General features: G+C 41.9%; 1 protein-coding gene and 1 long non-coding RNA gene across 3 annotated transcripts in view; one reads left to right on the top strand and one right to left on the bottom strand.

Annotated features, from left to right (window-relative positions):
• Positions 1-49: 49 nt before the first annotated feature.
• LOC102203981 (uncharacterized) lies at positions 50-2,986 on the bottom strand. The gene is made up of 3 exons (XR_312284.1): positions 2,616-2,986; positions 1,169-1,223; positions 50-83 (listed from the first exon to the last, which is right to left on the bottom strand). It is a non-coding gene; the product is annotated as an uncharacterized LOC102203981 (long non-coding RNA).
• A 2,133-nt stretch (positions 2,987-5,119) lies between these two features.
• The window catches only part of LOC102203699 (protein-serine O-palmitoleoyltransferase porcupine-like), a 26,058-nt gene continuing 18,802 nt past the window's right edge, over positions 5,120-12,375 (top strand). Inside the window, exons 1-3 of one of the 2 annotated variants that reach the window (XM_005752306.1) lie at positions 5,120-5,219; positions 7,226-7,362; positions 8,966-9,158. In XM_005752306.1, coding sequence (XP_005752363.1) covers positions 7,227-7,362; positions 8,966-9,158 — 329 coding nt within the window. In that variant the 5' untranslated portion in view covers positions 5,120-5,219; position 7,226. Of the gene's footprint in view, positions 5,346-7,225; positions 7,363-8,965; positions 9,159-12,375 lie in introns of both variants that reach the window. The other variant, XM_013915712.1, reaches the window with a different exon arrangement.

The raw sequence follows: 12,375 nt of genomic DNA, 5'->3' as shown, positions 1-12,375 counted from the left end.
ATATATATAAAATTTATAACTTTTTATGCTGAGTTATAAACTCGTTTACCTTAAGTCTTGCTTCATTTCTTGTGCCACCAGTTCTGATGAAACAGGAAGACATGTTAGATACTGATATAACAATAATTTGGCTTTAACTGAAGTGAAAACTCTGAGCGTATTATCTTGTGAGCTCTGCTTATAGTCGACATGATTTGCTTACTGTAAGAGATAGATGGCATCTTCTCCATTACAATGTAAGTTGGAGAATTAGAGGACATCTTGTCCCACAGAGTGACGAGATGTACTATTATGTTTTTACACATAGCATGCCAATTTTTTGTTTCGGTGTCAATATTTAAGATTATATGCAGGTTAATGACACATGATAATTTAAAATACTAATGCACAACAAGCATTTTTCACAAATGATAATGGTTTGGAGAGAGTTCTATCCTTCAGCATGCATGGCACAGGAAAAATTGTTAAAATGTGTTTGGTAAGTGCTGAGAACTGCTCTGAGGAGTGTGCCAAGGCAAATGAGAAAAACAAGATAATGATAAAAGAAGAAGAGATAAAAGTGACCATCTGCTTATTATCAGCACACAGTTCAATGCCAGCATCCATAGGAAGCCTGCACCCTATGAGTAGACCACAGGGTATGTGGTGGCTGTAGCTCAGGTGGTAGAGCAGGTCACCTGCTGATTGGAAGGTTTTTGGTTTGATCCCTGTCGCCCCCAGTCTGCATGCACGATACTAACCCCAAGTTGCTCTCTGATGCATTCACTTGAGAATGTATGTGCTAGTTAGCTTCTTTTTTTCTAAAAAGCATAGAAGAAGGTCTTGTGTGAATGGGCATGAATGGGTGAATGTGACATGTTGTATAAAGCGCTTTGAGTGCTCCGGGAGAGTAGAAAAGTGCTATGTAAGAATCAGTCCATTTACAACAGTAAAGATACGTCCAAGCAACACTCCAAAAACGAATTTCATCTACAACAGCTACAGCTGTCTTGACTACTGTTGTAAGTAGGAAGGTCTGGTAAGCAAGTGTGTTAGTGCTTTCTCAGTACTCCACCCTCTTTGTCATGGTGAAAATGATAAGAGCTTTATGCAAACTATAGCGTTCATTTCAACATTTTTTTAATGTATTAGAAATTTTATTTGTGTGTGTGGGTGTGTATATACTGACCCCGGATGCCTTTGGAGCGGGTTCGCGTTCGTGTCTCTGTAGTGTCTTGACTCATCTAAGTAACAGAGGGACATGAGTAACATTCACAAGTGAGGAAGTGTAGACAGACAGTCAGACAGACAGACAGGCAGGCAGACAGATAGGTACATTGTCACTGAGGCTTGTCCTCTCTGGTTGACTGGTTCTGTACTGGTCCACCGCGGGCTCAGAGTCTGAACTTTGAACTCATTTTTGCTGGATAAAACACACAAAACACACAACACCACCTTACAGTCAGCTAGTGTTGTAGGACAACTATGTTATACACTATATTAAGCTGCTTGCTTATATTCTAACTAAAGATCTTTAATCTTTCTCTTGTGAATCCCACAATTTTATGGAGGTAGAAATGTGAAAACTCTACTTTTCTAAAAGAAAATCTTTCCAAAGGTACCAGAAAATGTGTATTTTGGAGAAATATGTGGGTGCACATGGGTCTAGTATACTGTACATGCTCAGACAGAAATGTAGCATGTCACTGGGAACACCAAACATTAGCTGTTGCTGTTGTGTGTTGTATGTTTATATAGTGAGCGAATTCCACATCCAAACAGATTTGACCAAAATCTGTATTTTGATTCTCATATCAGAAAACATCAAAATCAAATGTAGACAAATATATTTCTTACGTAATGATTTACTGCTATCTATTTAGCTTTGGAAAGATGAGCTTGAATTATTTCAACGGTCTTGTTGCAGATTGAGCCACTTTTCTTGGCTAAAGTTAAAAATCATTGGACGGCAAGAACAATACAAATATCCATTAGTTCAAAAGTATGACTAAATTATTTCGTGAGGGGGGAGCCCCGTTTTGACACTTACAGTATCCAATGCAGACATGTTGTGTGAGCGTACAGTCTAACTATTCAAATATTCCATCAGTAAACAGATGGACTTTCTGATCAATGCTCATGATTTTGGAGCTCAAAGTAAAGCAGGCTACGTTCTAGAAGGCAGTCGACAGCAGTCAGCTGTAGACGTGACAGATCGGGATTTCAGGATGACTAAAGTTTCAGGTGACCTCATCCTGCTGAAAGCTTTTTTTCACGTTGACAGCAATTGACAAAAAGAGAAATGAGAACACAGGATGAGCTACAGGCCGATCGGCTGAGCACCACCAGGCCTGCGGCCGGCGGAGGACGGGCTGTTCCCGTTTCGGGCTCTCACTTCTGGGGCCGCCAAAGAACCGCCGGAAACGCCGAGCGGCCCATAATAATAATCGGATGAAAAGGCAGATCTCCAATGATCCAATGATGGAAGGAAACGAGTTAAAAACATGGAAACCTAAATACGTCCTCGCTTCATCCGCACCGCTCGGCACCAAATCCAGCGTCACAGTCTGCAGCCGAGGCCTCACAACATCCACGCATACGCTGCTCTTTGTCACGCAGACACAGCTCGGCCTTACCTTACGCTCAGACTACTGCCCTCCCCTCCCCCCTCGCAGACACATCTCCGGGCAGAAGGACGTTCCGGTAACGCTCCAACGACTACGAGCCCGAAAGAAGTGCGGAGCCAAGCCGGACACAGGGGGCCGAGTCTGCGAGGCGGCAGCAGCAAACCGAGCCGTTCAGCACCCCGGACAGAGACTGCCGACTCTCCAGCACCACGGACAGAAACCCCGCTGCAGTGCCTCCTGCAGGAGCCCAGGAGAGCTGCAACCGGCCCACCGGGGCTGGGCTCCCCCCTCGGCCGGCCGCGAAGTGCCGGAGGCAGCCAGTATTTAAAGAGCCAGAGCCAGCAGCGACGACACGCTCCTCTCAGTCCCCGCGCAGCTGAGGCTGCAGCACTCCTCTGACAAAACTGCATTCTGCTGGACATTATTAGCTGCAGAGCTCAGCTCACAGACATCAGAGACAAAGATTTTGTTCTCCCTTAGTCTTGAAACAGACCTCATTGCTTCATTCATTGCTGATGAACTAGGTGCAAAGATCTATCAAGACCTGGGAAAATAAAATAAGACAAACAAGCAAACTCCAGTTTCCACAGTCCCAACGAGCTTGAAATTCAGTGTTTGACCACCTTTAATCTTTACACAGGCTGAACTCTCTTTTAGGAACACTTTCCTGTAACTTCTGTAAGTGTCTTCACAAATAGTTCTCAAGGGTTCTTGAACAACATTCAAAGCTCATCTCTGGGCCATATCGTTACATAATGGCAACATGTTAAATAAAAATATCAAATTTGATTCATCTCTACATAAGTCCTGTTGCCTCTGGTTTGCCATTTCTATCAGTTTCCTTCTTATTAATGGCTTCTTGATACGGTACAGTATACTTTATTGTCCCCTAAGACAAATTTTACAGAAATGTGTAAAGTGCTGTCACAGAAACTGCTTTTTAAAAGAGCCAATAAACATTAAAAGAAAGACTAAAGAAATACCAAATAGAAGTGGATCGATAATGACAAACCAAGCAGCTTAAAAGCAACCAATACTCCACAGAAAACCCCTGTGCTACACAAAGCTCTGATGTAAAAGCTTAATTGGTGTAGGGACAAATGAAACGTTAATGCTATTCAGCCACATTTTAGGACTCTACTTTCTGCCAGAAGCCAAGAGCTCATACTTAGGATGTGGAATAGAGCCCTGTGTGCCTGACTGAGTACAGACTGCTTATAAATGACTGAAGGGAGAGGTCTTCGGCCCTCGGCACTCTAAAATTCAATTTTGCCTGCACAGAGAAACTTTCATGATACTCGATGGTATCCCATGCCATGAAAGCCACTTTTCCTCTGAGACAACTTCTAATGAGTCTTCAGTGAACAACAGATTGGATGCATCTCTCAGGTCCTGTGTCAGGTCTTTGCTGGATCTTTTCCAGTTTTTGACTTTCAGATACTGTTCATCTGCTGTAGAGTTTTTAAAAACTCTAGCTTTCTCAGATGTTTTAGAGACTCCCTGCACACCGTTCTGAGATATGCCAAGTGTTCAACAAAAAGAAAATGGTCAAGCTAAGCCTGTTGATACAATTATTAATTAGTGCCTGTCAAATTGTGTTATCTTTGGCATTTTTCATAGATTTAACTCAAGAAATGGGGACAAATTCCTTGTTTTCATTACAGGCTGCCCAAAACAAAGTGTCTAAAGATATCACTGAAGATTGGTTCTTTGCTATGTTTTCTGTTATGTGTAGACAACACTTATTTATTCCTTTCCTGAATTTCCCATAATTTTCTGCCATTGTTTACGTCAATGTGTGTATACGAGTGTGTATGTTGGGTAGGAGTGGGTGTAGGTGTGTCTTTTGATGCTGAAATGATTGATAGGTCAGAATTAATGATTGAACAAACAAATAAAAAAAGCATAGGTGTGAAAATGTTGATTTTTTGATTTTTGAATGTCTGGCTCCTGGAAAGCAAAATGGAAAGAAATGAGAGGTGACTCAAAACCTTTGCACAGTATTGTAATTGTGCATATCACAGACAGATGAGCTAGTAGCCTAACGGCTGCTTTTCACAGTGAAGCAGATTGAAAGTATGGCGGTTTTATACTTGAATGTGGAATGGCAGGGTTACTTTATAGTATGATTTCATACATCATATGAGATTAAAAACCCAAAATATTTGGAACTATTTCAGCTGAAATGAAATAGGTTTAAATAATGTTGCAAACAGGGCAGCAGTTCAAAAAAAATGAAGAAAGAACAAATGTGTTGGCTTTGTGCTCCATTTTCACACATTTGTATTTCACTTGAACATTTACACAGACGTAGCTCTTATTTCTCTAGTTGTTTGCGTGGTCTGGAGAGACTGCTGCCGAGGCTTCCTAGCTTGGTTAAATGCCTGCTGCCTCCTCTGGTCACGTGTCTTCGACTGGAAGAGCCGCTGAGAGGAACGGAGGATACGCATTGAAGAAGCTGCCGTAAAACCAGCAGGGGGCAGTGAAGGAACGGTTTGGAAGACGGGAATGAGTAGGAAAGTGTGGAAGACGAAGAAGAGTAGAGGAGCTGTTTCCGTGCGCCAGCTGGTTGGACCTGGATCTGGGGTCTTTGGCTGTGCTTCAACAGTTCAGGTGAGCCCGGTCTCTGACCTTCCGAACCGGATTGCTGGACTTGATTTAGCAGAGCTAGCGCCACCTGCAGGCCACCTCAAATTGTTGTTACGTGTGGGAAAGGTTGGTGCAGCAGAGCTAACGGAGGTAAGTGAACATGAAAGCTAGTTGTTGCTGGATGACGTGTGCGGCTAGCTCCTGTAGGCCAGTTTCTTAGTGCAGTCTCCGTGGACCTTCGGATGATCCAGTAATGAAACGGTCGCTTTGGAGTAACTTTCGGCGAGGCTGCAGTGCGTGCGGCCGATTGTCATCACTGTCACATAAAGCACAGTAGTCAGTAACCTTCGTGGATGATAAAGTCAGAACCATCGTGTCATTCTTAGCCATCAAGCTCACTCACTTCTTTTTTCTCACTCCAAGATGGTCTTAGATACTTTTCCATGTGCAGATGGGCTCACGGCTCATTTTGATCGATTTCTTTGGAAAGATCTAAGAAGCTTAATGTGTGGAGATATTTCTTTTTGCAGAGAGAAAGAAGCGCCCAATGAAACCAGGACTGATTACTTTAATTCATAAACCTGGAGAAGTTCCTAAACCTGGCCTTTTAAATAATTAAAGGCCAATTACACTGTTAAACGCAGATTATCAAATTATTGCCGTATCGATTGCTGCCAGATTAAAAAGAGCTCTTTCATCAATAAATCTGTGAATCAATCAGGTTTGTTGAGAGGACGACATACACAATACACAATAGCATACGATTCGTTTAGGATCTGATTGTCTGGAGTGATTTACTAAATGAAAGAAGATTTCTTTTTTTTTCTTTTTTTTTTTAGATGTTATGTATTTTCATTGCAAACAGCGAAGTAAACGCGATTAATGTAACGGGAAGTCAGTTGGCTGATGATACTATTTTAAAAAAGAAAACAAATCAAATTTCAGCATCATTAAGAACTATAAACACTGTTTTAAAGCTTTAGGGTTACAGTTAAATATAGATAAATGCAGGAGTGAATGTGAGTGCGAATGGTTGTCTGTCTCTGTGTTTTAGCCCTGCGATAGACTGGCGACCTGTCCAGGGTGTACCCCGTCTATCGCCCTATGACAGCTGGGATAGGCTCCAGCGCCCCCCGGGACCCTGAAAAGGAGAAGCGGAAGCGAATGGGTGGATGGATGAAATCTTAACTCTGCAGCCATTATATAACGTAAAGGTTAAAAATGTAAGTGAAATATTTGGGGATATTTCTAAAGATAAAGCAGTGTCCGGAGAAGAATATTATGAATAATATAGAAAAATGCCAACAGTTGCAAAGAGACATCACTGTTTTTGGTCGAATCCTACAAACTAAAATAGAAAGTCTGTCTAGGCTTATCAAGCCAATATTTTCTTTGCCCATGTCACCTGATGTTGTTAAAGCTTGGTTAGGGAAGATTTGCTGCAGTCAAACATTCTCCTTGTTTGAGGTGGCTCCACATTAAAAATATCGAATTTAGTGACAGAAAAATCCATCCATCCATCCATCCATTCGCTACCGCTTATCCTTTTCAGGGTCGCGGGGGGTGCTGGAGCCAATCCCAGCTGTCATAGGGCGAGAGGCAGGGTACACCCTGGACAGGTCGCCAGTCTGTCGCAGGGCTAACACACAAGGACAGACAACCATTCATACTCACATTCACACCTAGTGGCAATTTGGATTATCCAATTAACCTGTCCCCACAAACTGCATGTCTTTGGACGGTGGGAGGGGGCCGGAGTGACAGAAACATCTCCAACAAATTTATTAGACTAATCTTACAGAAAGAATGTTTTCCTAATCAGATTAAAAGTCATCATGTTAAAAAAAAAACCCCAACCAAACAAAAAACCTACTTTTTCCTCCATCCATCCATTTTGTTAATGCGCATGTGCAGTTTTTGTGTAAAGCCTACAGAAACATTACAGCCAAGCACTGAAAACAGCACTCGGACTCTTTGACCTTTGTGAACATATTGTGATATTGCTGTGTTGTGTCTGTCTGTGTGTGCAGGATGGACATTCCCAGCAGGTTGGAGGTGTGGCAGGAGCTGGTTGAGAGTTGCGGTCTCATTACTGTCCAGCAAGGCCTCCAGCAGGTGTGGAGGCTGTTGCTACTCTGCCTGCTCTGCAGACTCTGTTTCACACTGGGTGAGCTTCACTCGCTGCACAGGAGCACACGTCCCAGCTGCTGATTACAGTTATCGCTGGACGCAAATGGGTAGTCAGAGCTGCAGAACATCTTCTGCTCAGCCACCTGTGATTTGGCTGAAAATGTTATGGTTTAAAGTTTGGACATGTATGTTTCACATGTTCTCTGTAAAATGTCATCATCATATGACAAGTAGTTTTCTAAATATTCCAGCCTTTTTGACACACTGGGAGGAACAAAAACACAAGTGCCAATGTAAACATCTTCATCCATACAAGTAAATACAGTAAACCAGTTAAGGGTAATGACAGGGGAATAGTCACTTATTTCACACGAGTGTGTGTGTGTGTGTGTGTGTGTGTGTGTGTGTGTGTGTGTGTGTAAAAGTTTGACACGCCTTCCTTTTTAATGTTTTTTTCTTTATTTTCATGACTATTTACATTTTAGATTCTCACTGATGGCATCAAAACTATGAATGAACACATGTGTAAATAACTTAAAACATGTTTTATATTTTAGATTCCTCGATATTTGCCACCCTTTGCTTTGATTACTGCTTTGAACACTCTTGGCATTCTCTCCATGAGCTTCATGAGGTCATCTCCTGAAATGGTTTAACAACAGTCTTGAAGGATTTCCCAGAGATGCTGAGCACTTGTTGGTCCTTTTGCCTTCACTCTGCGGCCCATCTTATCCCAAATCATCTCCACTGGGTTTAGGTCAGGCCATCTGGTGCACTCCATCACTCTCCTTATTTTATCTGGGCTCTAATCTGAGCTGCTGTTAACTTGTGGTTTCTGAGACTGGTGACTCAGATGAATTTATCCTCAGTGGCAGAGGGGACTCTGGGTCTTCCTTTCATGGGACAGTCCTCATGTGAGCCAGTTTTGGTGGTTTTTGCAACTGCACTTGGGGACACAATCAACATTTTTGCAATTTTCTGGACTGACTGACCTTCCGTTCTTAAAGTAACGATGGGCTGTTGTTTCTCTTTACTTAGCTGATTGGTTCTTGCCATAATATGAATTCTAACAGTTGTCAAATAGGGCTGTCAGCTGTGTACCAACCTGACTGCTGCACAACACAACTGATGGTCCCAACCTCATTAAGAAGGCAATAAATGAACCCTGACAGGCACACCTGTGAAGTGAAACCATTTCAGGTGACGACATCATGAAGCTCACTGAGAGAAGGCCGAGGGTTTGCAGCACTGTCAACAAAGCAAAGGGCGGCTACTTTGAGGAATCAGTGATATAAAACATATTTAGAATTATTTATCAGGGTTTTTTTTTGCTACATAATTCCATATATCTGCTTCATATATATGATGTCTTCAGTTTGTATCTACAATGTTGAAAGTAATAAAAATAAAGAAAAAACATTGAGTGAGATGATACATATATATATATTCAGCATTAGTCAGAAATAAGCTTATTGCTGTTTTGATTTGTTTAGAGCCTCAGACTAGCTATTAAAATTATTTTAAAATATTAAAAATTAAAACCTTGTGGATGAGGACCATGTTTAACTTTATTATGCTCTGCAACAACAACAGGCTACTTGTGATTACGTTTCTAAGTGCGTCCTGCTTTGCTTCCTCAGGTGTGGTGTCTACTGTGAAACATGTAGTGTCAGCGCTGGCTGGGATGTTTGGCCTCTTCCTGTTCTTTGAGCAGCACATGCAGTGGATTCTGCTGCTCACTGCTCTCTGTTACTTTATTCTGCTGCTCTGCCGACACTCGAGCAGCCACGGCCTCTTCGTCTCAGGTGTCGTCCTTATCTATATCCTAACAGGGTGAGAAACGCAGACAAAAACACTTTTGTACCAGGAAAATTGCTCCTCAGTGTTTTCTAAACATTTGCACAGAGAAAAGGCTGGCAGTAGACAGTAGGGCACTCCTCTGGAGGCTAACGCTCTGTAACTTGTTGGCTGCTCCTTATTTTGAAAGCTTTTTTATAACAAAGAGTTTTGCTTACCTTCCAAACCAGTGTCACATACAATACCAGTCAAAAGTTTTAGAACACACTAATTTCTTCCAATTTTTTTTTTATTAAATATTACGCTGTTTAATGTCTCATTGCACTCTGTAATGAAAGCATAATACAAAAACGCAATTACAGCTGGAAACTCTTCTGTCCAGTTCATCCCAAATCAGCCCGGTGGGGTTTAAGTCTGGAGACTGTGCTGGACACTCCATGTTTTCAAGCTCACCACCTTGTTCTTTGTTCCTGAGGTAGTTCTGGCACAGCTTGGATCTATGTTTTGGGTCTTTATGTTGCTGTAGGATGAATCCCTGACCAACTAGGTGCATACCAGAGGGTCCTGCATGGTGCTGCACAATGCTGTGGTTTTGGTTCAGGGAGCCTCTCACTCTGTACAGTCACTGGCCCTGGATCCAGTAAAACAGCCCCAGACCATCACACTTCTTCCTCCATGTTTGACCGTTGATGCCACACACAAAGATCCTGTGTGATGAACCGAGGATTTCAAATGTTGATCCATCAGTCCATAATATCAATCTTCCAGTCTTCAGTAGTCCAATGGTGGTGTTTCATGTCCCAGCCAAGCCTCTTTGTCTTATTCTGACGTCTGGCTTTCTTGCTGCAACTCGTCCTGTCAAACCTGCAGCTCAAAGTCTTCTCTTCACAGTTGAAACTGAGACTTTCTTACTACGACCACTATTAAGCTGCTTGAAGCTGTTGTCCTGTCAGCCGCCTATCACACAGCTGGTAACTTGGCCTCTGATTCAGTTGTGTCTTTGGGTCTGCAGACTTTGTTTCTGAGCCTTTGGATGATGAAGCAAACTGGACTCACTGACACCTTGACTTTCTTTGCAGTTTCTCTGTAGGACAGACCGACAGTGTTATGATGGTCTGTCTCTCTTCCATTGTTAATCACCTTTTTCCTCTCCATTCTTGCACCATCACACTACTTTCTGCAGTACAATACTGTTCAACTGATGCTCATGAGGGTATGGTACCACAGTGTGTTCCAACACTGCTTTTATGCAGACAGAGGGGATTGGAAGTAAATCAACTGAGTTCTCATAATTAGTATGAAAGCAGTAAGGGTTAGAACTTCCATACAAATTGATAAATAAGATAGTAATTAAGTTAAGTCAGTTGATGCCAATCAAGTGCTCTTAACAAGTGTCACAGTCTTCCCAGGAGTGGACGGTCCTAGCAAAATTCAGTTAGGCTCAGGCCCAAAGTGCTCAGGAAGTGCAGACGACTCTGCTGCTCTGCAGGCTGCATGTTCAGGACTGCAGGATTTCACAGGGGTTTTTTTTTCATCACACTTGGTGTGCAAACACCTTAACTGTTAAAGTTCTCGACAGTACAATTAGAGAAATACTGAACAAGTGTGGCTTGTTGGGAAGGTTTGCCAGGAAAAAATCCTCTTCTCTCTAAAAAGAACATTGCAGCATGGATTAGGATTGTACAATTGCATCTGAACAAATCACAAGACTTCAACAACGTCTTTTGGGCCGATGAGACCAAAGTGCAGACGTCTGGCCACAACGCACAGTGTCACATTTGGAGAAAACCAAACATAATACATGAGCACTCAAGTATTCTAGAGTCATATGTTAGGCTGTCTGTCTGACAGCTCAAGTTGGACAATGATCTCAAAGTGATGCCGACCTTAACCTGACTGAACCTTCAACTTTGTAATGGGACCCAAAGCTCTGTAACAAAATAAATAGCATCAGTGAGATGTCACTAATGAAGAAGATTATGTAATAATAAAAGAACTATGTGGTACAGCATGAAATGAAACATTTTTTAGAAGGCAAGAAGATTGTAGCTGTTATCTCACAGTGCTGGCTGAGCCTGCAATTACATTTACATGGAGCCTAATACAGCCGTTTCAATCCAAATAAACAGGCCCAAGCTGTACAGAATTTCAGTCAGTTGAAGATGTTTTTTTTTCTCAACTTTTCCATGTAATAGTCTGAAAATAATCCAGGTGATTGTTTTCTTGCTGTGTTCTTCCTGCGTGTCCTCTGACTTCACATACCAATAAGGGGACATATGTTATCAAGATGAACTGCTTTTAATCCATACTCTTAAACACTGATAGACTATGTACAAAATAATGGCTACCCCCTGTTATGTTAAAAGATGGCTTTATCAGAGACCCAGGCAGAGTTAGATTTAGTTAGATTTTTTTTAAAAGCCTAACTCTAATGCAAAAAGTCAAAAAACAATTTTGTTGTCATCTATGGTCCTCCTGGCCTGTACTCAGATTTCTTATAATTATTGTGGGCATTTTTTAGCATCCATGTAGATGCTGAAAATGAAAGTCAATGCAACATGTTACTTTTTTTTTATTAGAGTTGATTGGCCTCTCTCAAAGTGTACATGATCCCACTGATTGTTTTAATCACACTCTGAATCTCATCCTGACCAGGGATGTACAGTATCCCAATACTGATACTAGGTTGTGTTATCATGCTAACACAACCTAGCCAAGAAGCCCAATACTGAGCCTGTCCTGGCCTAAGAAATAAAAATGTCTGATAATCTGATGCATTAAAAATTGCAAAAATGCTTCACAAAACTTAATGGAGCTGCGCTATGTGCTGCCAAAACAGCATTCCATCAGCAAAATGCCTGTCCCAGATACGTAGAAGCAAGTACAGTGGCTTGCAAAAGTATTCGGCCCCCTTAAACTTTTCCACTTTTTGTCACAAACATGAATCAATTTTATTGGAATTCCACGTGAAAGAACAATACAAAGTGGTGCACACGTGAGAAGTGGAACGAAAATCATACATGATTCCAAACATTTTTTACAAATAAATAATTGCAAAGTGGGGTGTGCGTAATTATTCAGCCCCCTGAGTCAATACTTTGTAGAACCACCTTTTGCTGCAATTCCAGCTGCCAGTCTTTTAGGGTATGTCTCTAGACTCCAAGAGGTTTTCTTCCAAGATTGCCCTGTATTTGGCTCCATCCATCTTCCCATCAACTCTGACCAGCTTCCCTGTCCCTGCTGAAGAGAAGCA

Source organism: Pundamilia nyererei, unplaced genomic scaffold (assembly GCF_000239375.1).
Source record: "Pundamilia nyererei isolate P.nyererei 1_Seehausen unplaced genomic scaffold, PunNye1.0 scaffold00352, whole genome shotgun sequence".
Taxonomy (NCBI): Eukaryota; Metazoa; Chordata; class Actinopteri; order Cichliformes; family Cichlidae; genus Pundamilia; species Pundamilia nyererei.
The sequence above is the reverse complement of the archived record's forward strand: the minus strand, read 5'-3'. Positions and strand labels throughout refer to the sequence as shown.